We start from the raw sequence: 17,482 nt of genomic DNA on the forward strand, positions 1-17,482 counted from the left end.
CTGACAGTACATTAACATTTTTCTACATCAGGGGTCTACCAACATTTGCTTTAACCCCTTTGTGACAAAGACTGAATTTATTTTTTGTGCCCTTTGTGACAAAGGCTGTTTTAACATTTCTGCGGTGCTCATGTTTAGTTGTATTTTTCTTCTTTCCTTTAGATGTCATTGTTTTGATCATTGTTTTGTATCATATCATTTACCATTAACCCCTTAATGTCCATTGACGGGTCAGGCACGTCACGCAAATACGGTAACGTCATTTCATTAAGCAAGCTTAGAAAGTGATCAGCAACACCGAGATCGGCATCAGGGGCCATGTCTGACCCCCCCCCCCGGGGTCAACATCCGCCAAACACTGTATGGGAGTTTAGGAGGCAAAATCACTTGCAGTGGCGGTTGTAACCGCTCTTCGGAGCGGTCACGGCACGTCCTGGGGTGGGAGTTCGGTGTCGCTCAATGCCTCGCGATAGGTGCATTTCAGTGACACCATTGATGTTTAGAAGGCGATCAACCGTTCTCGGTGTTGCTGAATGCCTAGACATTGAGGCATTACAGCAACACCGTTTGCTGATAAAGATTAGGAAATCATTTTTAGTTAGTATATAAATATGTTGAAGCCACGCAAACACATTTAATTTGAGACATTATGGAAATATTTTTGACATACTGCATTTTACTATTTAATATTTGTGATTTTTTTTTATGTTTCTTTGGTTCAGATTTGCTCAAAGACATTATGCAACATCTGATACTATAGATTTCGGCGATGGCTATTTTCTATGAGGCAGGGCTTTGTTTTTTTTCTGTTTATCTCAATTAGAAAAGCATACTTAGTAAATTCTCCTCGGCTGGAGCACTGCTTCTCGTGCTTCTTGGAGTGAGTGGGTTGGACCGTGTCAGGGACTAGGCCATTAGATTTGCTGGGCTAGATGAACACAAGGTTGGAGTTGAGTGGGGATAGCTGCAGATCTAACTGGGAAACTGGGAAGAGAGTAGATGGAGCCAACAGCCATCCCCTAGCACGAAGATCAAATACTTGCATTGAGGATTATTAAATGAAGCTATTTAATGTTGTTTGCCTTAATGCCCTTTTTTATTACTTGTTCTCAGTAATTTTATTATTTGATATTTTTTTTACATTATATAAATTTACACATTTAATTACAACACACATATGAAAGCAAAACAGTTAGATACATGTGATAATGTGTTGGGTTTTACATTTATATGTAAAATATGTATTCGTTTCATATGAGTTTCAGTTTTTAACAAGGGTATCTGGACCCTTTTTTTGGAATGTTCATTGTTTGTTCTGAAAGGGCTGCCTGCTGGTTTCTCTTTGACTTGATTAGAAAAGTGGTGATTAATTAATATTAGCATTTGTTGCAAGAAGTTTTAGTGTGCCCTGGGAGTCAAATGACCGACTAGTGAGCGAAAATTTGTGCTGGTTCTTTTTTCCCAAGTGTACAAACTAGATGGGTCATTGAACCTGGCTCTTTCATTGCCAGATTTTTACCTAATACAACTCATGGCAAAGGACCTCTAATGCTGCCTACAAATATTTAATGCATACCTAAGCAAAATCAATGGGATTTGGAAGGAGCCCCATTACTAATGCTGTCGCTGTGGGACATTTTATTTTTTATACATGACTGTAGTCAGCCAGGCTTTCTTCAACTACTTAGTGCTTGTTAGAAACAAATTACCTGGGACAACTTGGCCCCAGATTGCCAGATAGCTACACCCATATAACCCATTCCGACTACATAACTTTTGAAATGGATTCTCCACCACTTAAGGATATTACTCACTGTTTATTTTAACTAGAAGTACCATTTTTAAAGCCCTTACTATAATAAAATGAAAACTAACAGAACATCCTTGAAGTTTCCAGTAAAAGCATAATGCCAGGCCGGCCAGTGAACTTCAGTTGAGTTAAAGGGGAAATGATATAACAAGGAGCTCAATTAAGTAACTATTCTCTGTCCTTTACCCTATAGCAGAAGCATGTGGAAATGTTTTACGGTAACTTTTGGAAACCGAGAACAAGTTGGAGATATGGATTTACAGTTGAAGTAGCAGGAACGAGTAGAAGAGAGAAGACGTTTTCTCCGGGAATGCTGTTAAATGTTCGGATTTCCTGCTACTGTTTACATTGTATGGCCAAAAAAAAAAAAGAAAACTTAAGATAAGAAAAAGATATTACTACATGGCTGAGCTTTTTTATGGTTAAACTGTCAGCGGAAAAAAATAAAAGTCAGCAGAAAACCTGTTGATTATTCTGTGCATAGGATTTATAATCCATATATCCTATGTACAAGCTATCACTGAAGATGAACTACCACAATATAAGGCAGCAAAAATAACCATACAAATGATGATTACATTAATCACAATGTGTTTATCAAAACTATCAGATGTGCTGGATTGTTGCTTAAAATATATATATTCACCCGATAACTAGAGATCATTCCATTCTATAAAATCATTTGATCCTCTCACAGGTAACCTGCAGTCCATGCACAAGGTGAAATTCTAGAGCATAATACAAAGAGCAACACTCAACAAATAACACTCTGTGAATAGAATTGTAATGCGAAATCAGCTTCCGTTATTTAAAGATCACTGTGTGTTATAGTTTTGCTAATTATTTATATATATATATATATTAGAACAACCTTTAAAGAGTAAAGTTAAAGGACTGCTTACGAAATTCCTGTATGCAATGGACTATTTTGTTGTATGATTCTTGTGTAAGAAAGCAGGTGGTGATTAATAGTTATTGTATATTAAATAAAGCAACATTTCATACCTAACTTGTAGGATAACATTATTGCTAGCCTTTTTCCCCCATGTATCCTTTTATAATATTGTCCTCATTTCCCCACAGATGGAGTTTATTTAACTTATTTCTGTTTGTGATTACATCACTTACCATTTGTGAGAGCCATGGTGCCCGAATGTTTTTATTTAGAAAGCCGCAGTATTGACATTAGGGCTCTGTTGTGATTACTAAAATAACAATATTTGTCTTTATTTTTTTCACCATGTTTCATCCATTTAATAAGCATAACTCACTTGAAATGGTTTTTGAGTATGGCCTAAAGATTAGGAACTCAGGCAAATGTTACACTGTTTGCATGACATACATTTAGACAAAAGACAGGGGATGTTACAGGCTGGAGTAATTAAGGCAATGGGGTAATTGGGGTTAGAGAGTTGTCCAAAAAATAACGAAACCTTTTGAGGCTATTAGAGTTTGCATAATGTTTACTGAAGAATCAATCTACACTTTACTAGTGAACCATATGATCAATACAATTTGATACCATTATCTCAAGGTCATTATTTTTTATCTCAAACTTGTGAGCTAGCAGTACAATATGAAGTGTGTCATTCCTGTGTATTATGATTTATTCATGTATTCAGGGGCATAAAACATAGTCAGACAGCACTTTGCAAGAGGCTATATACATGTACCAACCACAAGGTGGGGAGATCTCTGTTCTACCAGCACAAATATCTGACACTTGCTTCTTAACCCTGCTGAAAGGTTCCAAGAGTTGGACCACAATTATCGCTAAAGAGTAGACATCTCTAAACAGCTGGTTTGTCTTAGTCTGTCAATTCTAGTCTTGTCATACCCCTTGAATGTATGTATTGTAAGAAGCGCTGCGTAAATTGTTAGCTCTATATAAATAAAAGATAATAATGATAATAGAGGACATAGAAACATATTATAATCCATACATATGCCTCTGGATAGCCAGTTCTCAGAGGGATTACTTTTTTTCAGGCCAATCCAGCGCCCACCAAAAATACACCACTGCTTCAAGCGCTTTAATTCAATTGGTTGAGATGATCGATTATAATTTTGCTTGTGCCCTATTGTTCTTGAACGGTGTCCTTTATTTGTCTAAATAATCTACTTTTCATCCCTTATTTTCCAAATGTCGTCATTTGAAGTTTGTTGTATGCTTATAAGAAGGAAATAATCCGCAAATGGAAACAATATATCACTTTTACATCGGGAGCAGGAACCTGAGGTTTTGAAAATTTATTGGATGCTACATTGGACTGGTCATCTTTCAGACTTTGATTTTGCCCAGAAATAAGTTTATAACCATTGGAGGAGTGAGGGCGACATTTTGCTTGAATCATTACTCTCTCTTTTTTTAAGTCTTTATCTAAGTCTATTTTTTTTGTTACATGTGTTTATATGTTTTTATGTTTTTCAAACTAAAAGGCATGGCAACAAACTGAGCTAAATTTGTAAACAATCAAGGAAAACAAAATATATTTTAGATCTATATGGAATATGCAATTAAGATTTCTTCCTCCTGGATTTATTGCAGAAGATAAAATATGTTGTTGCATAGTTCAAATAACACACTGAAGTTTCTTCTTACTAACTGCACATTAAACGTGTTTCTGGAGTAAGCGCCTCTGAAAAAGCCAGGTAATTACATTTTCTGTTCTGCGTGTTCTTACCAGTGCATCCAGGTAAACATTAGTCCATTGTACTTGTTTTGCCTTTTCTCTGGCCAGAACCATTGGTCTTCCAAGGACATCTAAATATTCCTGTTACAAGAAAGAAAGCTTTTAAATGCTTGATATCTTTGATATATATGACCTCAGTACCTCATGTCTGAATTATCTAGAACATCTTCTGTTTCTACTGAATAGGCTACATATCACGGTTTTATCCACAGGGGGCACCCCAACTTAAAAACCACCATACAGCCGAAAACTGGGAACATTCATTCAATGTTCACTATTTTATATTGTTCTATATATAAGATGTAACCAATCTTTAATTGCGATACAGAATTATGTTGTTAAACAATACTTTTTCCATTCCAAAGCCACAAATATACAGTGGGATCTTAGTACATTATATGTCCATCAGGAAATAATTCTGTATTTTATTCCTGCATACCATGCGTATGAACAAACTTTATCAAAAACCTTTGTTAATTGTTTTGTCATTAAATAACATATTAGTGGTTCCATTAAAAAGTTGAGTTGACTCTTGAAGTCTTCCTTGTGTCAGATTGTTTATGTTACAGCAGCTGCTCACAATTAATATACCAAGTGGAACTTTGGGTCAAAACAGGCAGCTGTGTTTAAATCTTTGAAAATGTTATTTACACTCTAATAAGCCATTATATTAGACACACATGTGCACCTATCATTGCTTGTTACAAACACTATGTTCATCTGCTAAATATGAAAAACAGATAAAAAAGTAGATTCTAAATTCATTTTGTGATTCAACATAAGTAAAAGCATTTTCAATTACAATGAATGATATATTATAACAAGATTTTATTTAAATTGTTATATTATGCGAACAGTAATATTCTAGTTATGAGATTTCTGGAATTTACAAAAGATATGCACCTGTGTATTGATCCTGATTGCTCCAATAGATGGGATTTCATAGTAGTAACCTACAGAAAACGCAAAGGGAATTAAACAATGAAAAAAATGATATATTATTTCCACACCATTCTTTTGTACACCCAGCATGATGCTACACAAAACTGTGTATTTCGCTTTTTATAGTTTGCTAAAATATCCTAATATTGAATATATTAAAGGCATGGTTCCAAATACCAAGCAATCACAATGGAATATTCCGCCTGAAATAGATCTCTGGTTCTTAGTTACTATTGGGGCAAATTTGGAATAGATTTTCCTGTATGATTTGCAAGAACGGGGTCTGGAAATTAAATAGGTTTAGAAAACGTAGGTTGCCCAAATAACTTATTTTCCAGTAAGTTACAAGCTCGCAGAATGTCTGTCTACCATCCAGTGTCACATAGGAAAAATGTAACTAGCTTGACCCGCACTAGTGTATCTGCATAGATCTGCAACAAGATATATTAGCAGGTTCTAATTGGCTTGGCTTGAGTCTCAACATCATTTGTAACATGATATTTCCCTATCAAAATACGTAATTTTCAAAAGGTATGCGCAAAGTAGCATAGGTCTGTGCTAACAGTGTTTATTTTACATGTTTAGACTTCAGTCCATTATTCAGGATTAACATAACTATACACCGATTCATTGTTGCCTGTCTAATGTTATGAAAGAGACCAATGATAAGGGAAAAGTGTGTAATTGAGTTCTTGTACGAAAACTCAGTTTGGTCAAGTGGAGCCTTTTGCTAGACATTAATTACGTATTCCTATATGGACTATTTTTCAAATATTGTATAGCAGCCACAAAAGTTATGTTTTATAGACATTTGAGGTTATGTGTATGGGATAATATAAGTATATTAGTGTCTAATTGAGTGGTCTGCGTAATCTGTCGGCGCTTTATAAATAAAGTGTAATAATAATAATAACAATCAACTTATAGCCTCTGCATTTAGTTATATTGCCCTGAACCTGGATCCATCATAGTTTTTAGGCCATATTTTGAAGTGTTTTTACACATGGAGTACCATGCCCTGGGCTTCTCAGACTTGAATAACTTATAAGCTACATACAGGAACAGATGTCACATAATAAAACAAAGCAATTCCATTAAAAGTTGATCCATTTTATGTTCCTTTATCTTCCTATGATGTGCTTGGTCGTCTCTGCTTAATGTGATTTTGAGCCATACAGTTTCTGGGCCACTTCACAATAAAGGCTAAAAGATGCCGCAAAACCCCTAAAGCAAAACCGCAGTATTGTTTACAGATGATGGTGAATAAACTGTAGCTGTGCATTCTACAGTGTGGAGATGTGCCACAAAACGTAGGAAAATAATGTATGTGCTTAATATCAACTTTCAGAAATGTTTGGTTAGTTAGTTTGGCCACCAAGCACAAACATATCTGGCAATGAAAAGGTGCATGACATATGAGCTATATGTTTGAAATTAGAAACAAAATGTAACTACTTATATGCTTAGTTAGCAATGAACAGGTCTACATTTTGATGTATTTAGCTACTTTACCTAGTAAACCTTAGACAGGCTTTATATAAAAGACAAATGTATCCAACACTATTCCTCTCCAGATGTGGTAGTCTCAAGCTGTTGGTACATACTAGAGAAATGTAGGATATAATCCACTATGATACATGGACATTTTGGACTAAAATCAGTTCAGTAATGCTCTTCGAGCAAGAAAAAATGAAGGTCACAATAAGTCTATTATCTATCTTTCATCTTGAGTGCAGAGGAGAGCAGGTATTAATAATTCACTGCTATTCTGGGCTTAGTTGTGTGTACACGGAGACAGTAGTCTTCTTACCTTCCCCCTTCTACATGAGCAAAAGCAGACAAGGTCCAATAGGCCTCGACCCTACTAAATTACTACTTTGTAAATAGAAATGTTGCTCATTAACCTATCATACGTCTGTTACCAAAAAGACACAGATATTTAAATATTGGCTTAGCGCTCTCAGACTCCTGTTTCTACGAATGCCTCTATGGATGACGAAAAGACCCAAATCTACATGCATACATTTCAGTGTTATGTTTAACCCTTTATACGCTTCTGCTCTACCGAGAATTTTCACATGAATGAGGTCCCGACTAAAATATCAAACGTTAATTATATTAATTATAACCATTATGGTATGCATTCATACCCTTGTTTTGACAAGCCATCCACTGAATGGGTCCCTTGTCATAATTATGTTGTCCAACGGAAAAGGTAAATACTCGAACCTAAGAGACAAAAAGGATATATTGTAAGCAATTTTACAGTCTAACACAATATATTAAACAATAAATCAGATAGGCGAATACGATGTGAATAATAGCATGCTTTTAAACTTCTTATTGTTTAATATTGTTAATATGACATTTAATTCAAAAGTTGTCATATGAGATAGTTGGCAAAGTGGCTGACAAAATGGCAAACCAGGGTCACAACCGTGAAATCCGTATTGTTTACATTTACGTGGTACTAATGATATTCCTGATAAAAGCATTTACGTTTCCCCCTAATAATGGAACAAAGTTCACTAAACTTTTCGCTAGGCAATCTGTTATATGCCAGTTAAGACTAAACCTTTCATCCCAAACCTTACTGCATTCCACAATGGACTGTAGAAAATGCAGATGCTTATTTAGCAGCAAAAACTGACTTACCTTGATATATACATAATATATGTACGCATGCCCACGTCTGGGCTAAAATATGCCATCCCTGCTTTACATTGTGTCACTACCAGCTTGCTCACATAAGAGTGTTGTTACTTATCATATGTAATAGTAACACAACAGTATCCAGCTGTTAGAAGGTCTAATGTACATATATACACTGTGCTTAACAACAAGCAGAACCATAAAGAAATATTAGTTTCCCTTTTTCCTTTTAAATGTTACAATATTTACGATGGGAGGCATGGTCAAAAGAAAAAAAAAAGTTTTAACAGATGTTGTTAAAGGATTCAAAATGCTGTGAACAATGGCAACGGCTATGAAAGTGTCAAACGGCATGATGTCTTTACATCAGATTAGTTCAATGGCTGACAAAATGGTTCTCGTCAGCTATTAATGTCATATCGTTCCTTGTGTGTAACAAACGGTATAATAAAACCAGGTCTCACTCAAAGTCCGCACATATCCTGAACTATACGACACTACACAAGGTTTTCTAACTTTTTAAAACTCCGCATCACTTGATTTCCCTTTTGGCATCAACACAAAGTAACAATAAGTGTCTATAAAGCATGCATTGCATGAGGTCATTAGCGCTGTAGCCAGATAGGGCCCGTGTACTTCCTTCCTAAACTTTAATATCCTTTTTATAAGACCTTGTGCATCATTCAAATAAACCAGCACAGTGGTCTGGGAAGCTATTAAAGATGCTGTTCCACTTTAGCAAAACAACCATTGCACTCTCGAGCTTATTAAGCAAATAAACATTAGCAGATCTGTCATTTTTATTCCTTCCTATGAAAGCTTATTCACAAAACCACCACAGAAATGTTTGAGCAGCTTTTTGGCTTCTATGGCAACAGCAAAATCTGCAAAATGTTACATGATTAAAATAATTTAAAGAAACAGTATAAGTGACTTTTATTATTCCCAGAGACATTTTCTCAACGTATCTAACAATTTGTGAACGTACAAATTACACATACCAGCTCGAAACCATTATGCTTACACACAGTTTTGTTATATTGGTAAAAAAATAAAAATGATCACGTATTTGATGTCTGTATGCCTTTTCTAACCAAGAACAAAATCATAAAAATGGTATCCTCTTCTTTTAAATAATGTGATATTATTAGATATGGATAGGTTCGAGCCACTAACTTCTCAGAAGGAGTTCTGCTCTCAAACCTTGACTTACACGGGGTCACAAAAACAAGGGCACTTTTTAAATTGTCTCTGATCACCTCTAATGATAACAGAGTGGAAACGAGTCATTTGAAGTGTACTAGGCAAAACAGAACAGAGTGGAAAATGCAAAATGCTAACAGATCTGAATCAAGCAGCCGCATGACCTCAGTCAGAGAACCATTGACATCTCTTGAGAAACACCAGACACGCAAGTTGCTTTTACATGTCCTCATTCTAGAGGTTTCAAGAGAGTATTAAAAAGAAATAAAGCATGTATTAATGTAATGCAAAGGAGGTCACCAACATATTCAAACATTTACACATCAAATTCCATAAGTAATACTTTTAATAAAAATAATGGGAAGCAACAACTCTGCTTATTATCTGCATTAGTACTACTGATGTCAAATTACCTTTGACAAATGAGTACTTTAGAGTATCCCTTTACAATTAGTGTAAAACAGCTGCAATATGTATATTTTAATACCACTGAACCGTGCTGCTGCACAGACTTAACATTTGCACTAAACCCACTATGACATACAACTTGAGGAATCTTTATATTGGGCTACAAAATAAAAATATAAATTGCGCCTTATACTTTGTGGTGGAGATAATAGGAACACCAATGTAAAAAGAGAATCTTCCTTTCCCAAACCTTTAATCTAAAACAAATGTGCTATTACCCAGCTGGCATATAACTACCGATTCCATTAAAATGCATTTATTACATAAAATAGGTTTCAATTTGTCTTTGTGAGAACAGCCTTACAAAAAATTATCCAAAAAATAAAATAAAAAATCAAAGCTAACATACGGTCTTCAGGTTTGAGAATGATAATACGCTGTTCTTGTCAACCTGGAATTAGCGGCTGATAACAATAGGGATGTGTAACAAGTAGCATACAAAAAGTATATGAGATGCTCACTAAAAACAGACAGCCGTTTTAGAGCCTGCATCATGGTGCGTCTCAAATTATAGCTCCTTTGTGCCATTACAGAGAAAAAATCTTCATATCAGTCTGATCCCACCCAAAAGGGCAGTACAGAACCGAAATGAGGGCAAACCCCAGACATCCATTTCATTGGGCTTGTCAAATGTTTGCTCTCTTGTGCCTAGAGGGATATCAACCAAAGAGGTCCACGTCTGTACTCACCATTACACTTGGGGTTAACCCCAAGAGATCCCCGAAGAGTGAAATGCCATACAAAAAGAGTATGAGATGCGCACCGAGACAGCCCCTTTGTAGCCTGCCTTACAGTGCATCCCCGCTTGGGAGCATCTCAAATGTTACTTCTCTGTGTAGCAAGTAGCCCTACACCTGCTTATTTACTGGAACTCATTCAAGTCTCCACATCTAGTAGGTAGACAATTTCCAGGTTTAAAAATAATGTTATTTATTAAGCTATACTGTCTTAATTATCACACGATAAATATTTTCAAACGTATGCAATTCTTCTAAAGCCCCGGTAGTTCCATTTAAGCATGTGGTCAGTCTAACAGTACAGCGCACTGCCTCTTAATATATTGAAACCGTATAGTATATCTGTTAGCGCTCAATAAATGAAGAAAAGTCAATAGGCATTCTTTGATATTCAGCACACAGTGAAACATGTAAATAATTATTGCCCTATTGTAAGTGCAATTCTCAAAACTCATAACGACATGTGGAATAACAAAATTAAATAACGTGGAATGAAATTTTAAAAAATAATTATGGAATTGACAAATCTTGTTCACTTAATACTATAAGCATGGCTACTGCTTAAAATATAGTTTCCCTTATCAAGCAAGTGACATGTTTATTTTACAAAAAAATCTTTATTAGTGTCAATGTTGTGCTATTTTAAGGCTTACCATAAGAAAGTCAGACTTGACCTTCAGCAGTTATTGAACTCTGGCACGAAGTCACATGCTTTGCTTGAATACACAATACTTTTCTATTTCAAATTTTGGCACAAATAAAGGACATCAGTATGTTATATTACAGGAAATATTAATCTTTAGATTGGATGGCTCTGGGACAAAATTGTATTTGCTGACAATGACATCTAAAGCTTTCCAAAAGCTATTATACGGCATATTTATTAAATTCATAGGATCCAGGATTTCTGGTAATAAAGCCAGACATTTAATTGTATGAGTGTGCATTTTTAATATATATTTAAATGTAATGTGGTATTTATTAAGGTAGAAGCCTTTTAGCATAGAAGTTATTTATTTTCGTGACAAAATAGAATGTTTTTGGTAGAATTTACATTGTAAATTTTCGGATGCTCAAGGTTGGACATTCAAAAAAACAAAAAGAAGTTTTGTTGATTTTTCCTAATCAACGTTGACCTGAAGCTTGCCTGAAAGTTGTGGTTTCACTTATTTTTACTATACAGGTCTATCATGATTCTCCTGCAAAGACCAAGCTGAGCCTGCATAATGTAGAATTCAGTTGCTAAGATCATTTTCATGAAATCTCACTGATTTATGTATGCTTTATACAGGGAAATCTTTGTTCTATTTGAAGGAGAAGCTCAGCGGGGTCGACCCTACGTAATGCATAATAAAGTTGGAAGTAGAACTATCCTGCAAACCCTCTCTAGTGAGTAAGCGATCTACGTTGAGCTTCCCGTCTATGCAGTGCAACAATTAACACTACATTACTATACACACTATTCTTTAATTAAAACATTTTCTATATAATAGCCATGTCGATGAAATCTAGTAGACATCAGGTTTTAAAAATTGTGCATCTACTAAATCAGAAAATAAATGCCAGACTTAAGAGGAGAAAGGATGCTGACTATTAATAGGTATTATGGCTAGAACATTTAAATACGCTAAATACGTTAAATATCATTGCAATTCCATACATCATACATAATAAAAAAAAGTGGGTTAATTTAAAGCACCGGACTGTGTAATTGTTTTTGAAAGCACATTGCAACTTTCCAAAATTATGTATATGTATATGTACTCATTCATACATCAGGACAACAATTATTTTTTAGTGGATATTTTCATCTTTATGGGTTGCCAATATTGACCTCTCATCCAATAATAAACTACACTAAGTGTTTAAGAATGTAGAAAAGTTTTGTTATCCATTATATCCATACTTCCCAAATGCTCCTCTTTGGACCCAAATCGCTTCATCCCTCTCTTTTCCGTGAGCTCAGAATGTTTGGTGGGTAACATTATCACAGTGTTCCACGGCTAACGGTAATGTGTATAAACAGCAGTAAATATGTTTGCAAAACATAAACATTCTTCTTTTACTTACTTGTATATAATTAAATCTCCTGCTTGCTTTACTTATGGGTCCCTAAAATCATTTTAATTCAGAGCCCCAAAAACCTAGAACCATGCCTTTGAAGAGTTATAAATCCATCATATAATGCAGATGTCATTTAATATTCATGTTCCAATAAAGCTGTATTAACATGTTCATTGAATATAAAGTGTAAAATTGTACATACAATTCTGACATTTTTTTTTATTTCTATTTGCTATTTTTATTTTATTGAGGACTGGATTTAAAAGTAAATAAATCAACATAATCTCCGGCATCCTAAGCAAAAACAGAAAATTAAATTCATCCAAAACAAAGGCCATTTTTGATGATAATGCAATTATAATTATATTATTACTTGTTTGGAATTATACTGAGACACCTATGGAGGAATAAATCCCAGCATTCATCCTCACGAGGTTTAATGGACATTGCATATGATCGATAGTCCTACCGCCCCACATCCGTCTGCCTGCATGATATTATCCTGCATAATTTCCTTTCTTTTCCAAGTTCCCCACCAGCAGCATGTGTTTGGAGACTCCATGTAAAAGATTTGGACATTTTTCACACGGTTAATGTTGATTAATGAGCAGCATTATTCTGTAACACATTCAGGCTGCTCCTTTCATTTAGCCAGTCATTTCTATATCCATACAGATCTCACAGTTATTATGTATTCCTTAGGAAATACGGCTGGTTTAAAGAATGCCCAATAGCGATCAGAGCCACAGAGGGTTTTGGTTGTTTAGATGTAAAATAAATTTATTGGAAAAATGTAACTTAGTCGAAATTTTAACTAAGTCGAAATGTTAGTTTAAAAATGTATGCACAACAAAGAACAAGTAATAACAATATGTTTTACTTTTATAGAAACAAATAATATATTTGGTATAAACAAATCGCTATATTGTCACTTATAAATGACAATCAATTATCAGCCAACGTTCGTTTGGGAACCTAAAAACATGTTATAATATGAACACATTTAATAATAAGCGATTCTATTTTCTTTTGGAAAAGTAAGGCATTGCATATAATGTTCCTTACTGCCACCTTGTGGCAGCTAAGCACATTTATTATCAGTGTCACTATACTATTCTCATAGTATTATTTTATAGTACGCTAATTAAACCTATGTAATATTGTTTGCCAATACAAAATAAGCTCTGCATATGAACTTTTATTTTTCTTCATACATAGTCACAATTTTGTTTTGTTTTGTGTATTAGCAACATTATACACATTTGTCTAATTGTCGGTCATGCACTGGGTCACTCTACTTTATTTAACAAACCAATGGGCACCCATAAAGCAATAAACAAGCTAACTATACCAAGGGAAATGATTTCTCTAATATATATATATATATATATATATATATATATATATATATATATATATATATATATATATATATATATATCATAAGTAGGGAGGAGGCAGGGAATCATCCTTTGACACTTTCCACTAGAACAAATGAACTGGACAAATATGTATGTGTATATATATATATATATATATATATATATATATATATATATATATATATATATGTACAGAGAGAGAGAGCGAGAGAGAGAGATTGATTATAATAAAACTACAGATTAGAACAAATATTCCAGTTCCAGACATCTGGATAGAAAACTTCTGTTCAGACAGTGTCAAAATAAAATGGTAATTAATTTTATAACACCACTGCATTCCAGGAGCATATGGCTGGGTAGTCCCTGCTGAGTCCATACTCAATCACACAACAGGAATGACTATGCTGATGCCTCCATAATAAGCATTTGCTGTAATGTTCTGTAACTAAGTTAAGTAATATATTACAAATGTTCTCGGAACCAATATAAAACTTACTTCACCGTTGACTGCTGGTGTTTTTGTACCCTTTGCTTACATGAGTTCTACTTTTTACGAAGCTTATATGCCTGAAATACAAGCAATGGATATCCAGCATGACATGCCTGTGAGTTTTCAAATGTAGTGCTATGCTATAAAGGCTGGGGCAATTTTATGCAATTTTATGTAACGAATATGTATTGCGGTAATAGCTTTTTCATTGCACAAACATTTAGTTTTAATGCATTTTGTCAAGTCTAAAACAAAACTGCACGCAATCGTATTTAATACAATCTATTGTTTCACATATTATTTATATAACCGCTACTTATAGTAAACAGACTTTAGTATTATCAAGTTTTGAATGTGCAAACTCGAAATAGACAGCCAAAAAATCTACTTACGGTTTTATTCTTGTTGTACATTTCAAATGTTTCTTTTGCTTTATCTTCACCACCATCAGTGAATAACATAATAATCTTGTTACAGTTGGCTCGGGATACATTAGTCTGAAGAACGAATAAATAATTGTTTATTAAAAAATAAACACTTTAAATAAGTTTAAACATAATTTGAATACATTAAAAACTGTGCAAATTATATTATAATGTAATAAATGCAAATAATGCATATTTGTGAGTTATTGTTGTGTTTTAGTATTTTTTGTTATTGTTTACATTTTTTAATTTACTTGTTACCTTTAAGTTTATATTTGGTTTTATACCATCCACCTCTAAATTTGAAAGGTTTTTTGTGTATTTCACATTTATTTCTCATCTTGCATCTAAACTTCTTGACAAAAGTTTGAATAATCTAATGCAATTGATTTTCTAATTAATTGCCGTTCATGAGGAGGTACACCAAAATGCTCAACAACTGTGGAAGACTGAAAGGTTTTTTTTAAGAAAAAAAATACAATTTACCTGCATTTTTGTAACCAATGCAAAGTAGACAGGATTATAACATATGACACCAGGAAGTGATGACAGCCAACAAATACGTGATAACAGAGTATGTCATCTGAATGCTAGAGTGTGTGAGCACTGGGTGTGCATAGTGCACATATATCATTGTATGTTAAGGGTACATACGTATCGTGTGAGCTATGAATCATACAAGTTAACCGCTGTACCTATATACGTTTAAATATTACAAAACTAAAAAATACATAAGAAATTTTTATCTACTAGTGTGAGGGAGATCTGTACTAGGATGAGTAGCTCCGCTGTTTAGGCCTTCCTTGCCAAGAATTCACTAGGCAGGTAATTATAGCTCTCATTCATCCAGTCGCTTGCCGAGACACAGTGTAGGGTGAGAAACAGACTCTTTTTTTTATTATTTATTGTATTTATACACAGAGAACTAGGTAAAATACAATATCCTCAACCCTCCCATTCATGTCCAGAAAATGGTAAACCTTACGGCCGTCTACCTGGTGCCCTTCCCCTTACGAAAAAATTACTGCAGTTTTTATGAAGTAATACTGCAGTTTTTTGGACATGAAAAACCTGCAATACTGCACATTTACTGCAGTATTACTGTACATTTACTGCAGTTTTACTGCATTTGTACTTCACTGTACTGCAGTTTTACTGCAGTTATTTTTGTACGGAAGTACAAATGCAATAAAGCTGCGGTACATTGAAGTACAACTGTAGGTTTGCAATATAAAAAAAAAGTGCAGTAAATGTGCAGTAACACTGCAGTACAATAAAGTACAAATGCAGTAAAAGTGCAGTAAATGTGCAGTAATACTGCAGTAAAAGTGCAGTATTGCAGTTTTTTCATGTCCAAAAAACTGCAGTATTACTTCAGAAAAACTGTGAAATATCCCGGCGTACAGAAAACAGGGTTCCTCCAGGCCTCATTAATAGGGATAATTAACTAACCGACCAGGATAAAGTTCCTATGTCCTTGACAGTTTCGTAGAGTTTCTTGGTTTGTCTCAGTCAGACGCATCGAGCCCTCATAGCGAGTCAGTCTGGAAAAGTCTGGATTGGGCAGACCAGACTGCGGTTCCCGGTCACCCTGTGCCCCCTATATGCATAAGAGGGGACTAGGAAGCTGAGAAAGACGCTTCCCCATGAATATGTCATGGCCTCCCTCCCAAATTCAAATTGTACAGGGGACTTGTTAATTACCATTTATGACAAGTGACTAGAATATGGTTGGGAATATATGTTTATCTCCAGAAGCAATTTCGTCTGGTGCTTACAGGTAGTCTGGAATTTTAAGTGGGTCTGATTTAAAGCAAAACTGAGGTTACTACAGTTTGTGCATGGGCGATGGTTAGGTTTGCTGCAAAAGAGCTCTTAAATATTTTTCTTTGACCTTCTTGTTCTGATTTGCACCTGTGTGTGGTTTTGTTTTTTCTCCTCAAGTACTATACATCCCTGGGACAATGTTTTAAACAAACACATTATTCTAAATGTTCAGGAATTTTAAGTGGGGTTGGAACACAGCAAGATGTTTTAACAAAACAAAAAAGTACTGCTTAGTAATTATTTTCTTATTTTACTTCTTGAGCTTTTTATGAGGCGTATATATTTTTTTTCTTTTATTTATTTTACGGATGTTACACAAACATACTGAAGCTGAATTTGTAATGCAGGATTTGTTCAAACGTGACTTTGCCCTTTCCCGTATAGTGTATTTACACAAATGATATATTCTTGTTTTTCAATGATAGCTATGGATTTCTTATATCATTTTTGTATGGATATTCCATCATTTAGTATAAATTATATATATAAAAAAGTTGTTTTATTTAGATTTCATTCACAGGTTATGTGTCACTATGTGGGTTTTTAGGGCCAAAATGCTCCCCTACATACTAAGCTGCTTTTTATTTGTATTTACTGTTAAAACTTTTGGAAGTTTGTTTTTCCATTTTAAATTTCGATTGGGAGGGTTACAATGAATTTTAGCATATTTTTTAAAGTTTTTATTATTATTTATTTCTTTTACCAGAGATCCCCTGCATCTAGGACGTCTTGGGTAACTAAATTCTATGCTTTATTACATCATAGTAGCATCAATTGAGTCTGTATATT

The 17,482-nt window shown here is 34.4% G+C and overlaps 1 protein-coding gene across 4 annotated transcripts in view; it reads right to left on the bottom strand.

Annotated features, from left to right (window-relative positions):
- The window catches only part of CACNA2D1 (calcium voltage-gated channel auxiliary subunit alpha2delta 1), a 247,077-nt gene that overhangs the window by 39,396 nt on the left and 190,199 nt on the right, over positions 1 to 17,482 (bottom strand). For all 4 annotated transcript variants that reach the window (XM_053465052.1, XM_053465051.1, XM_053465049.1 and 1 more), the window contains exons 12-15: positions 14,834 to 14,938; positions 7,596 to 7,674; positions 5,407 to 5,456; positions 4,495 to 4,584 (exon numbers count right to left, since the gene is read on the bottom strand). In XM_053465052.1, the coding sequence (XP_053321027.1) occupies positions 4,495 to 4,584; positions 5,407 to 5,456; positions 7,596 to 7,674; positions 14,834 to 14,938 (324 nt within the window). The remainder of the gene's footprint in view (positions 1 to 4,494; positions 4,585 to 5,406; positions 5,457 to 7,595; positions 7,675 to 14,833; positions 14,939 to 17,482) is intronic.

Source organism: Spea bombifrons, chromosome 4 (assembly GCF_027358695.1).
Source record: "Spea bombifrons isolate aSpeBom1 chromosome 4, aSpeBom1.2.pri, whole genome shotgun sequence".
In the NCBI taxonomy this organism is placed as follows: domain Eukaryota; kingdom Metazoa; phylum Chordata; class Amphibia; order Anura; family Pelobatidae; genus Spea; species Spea bombifrons.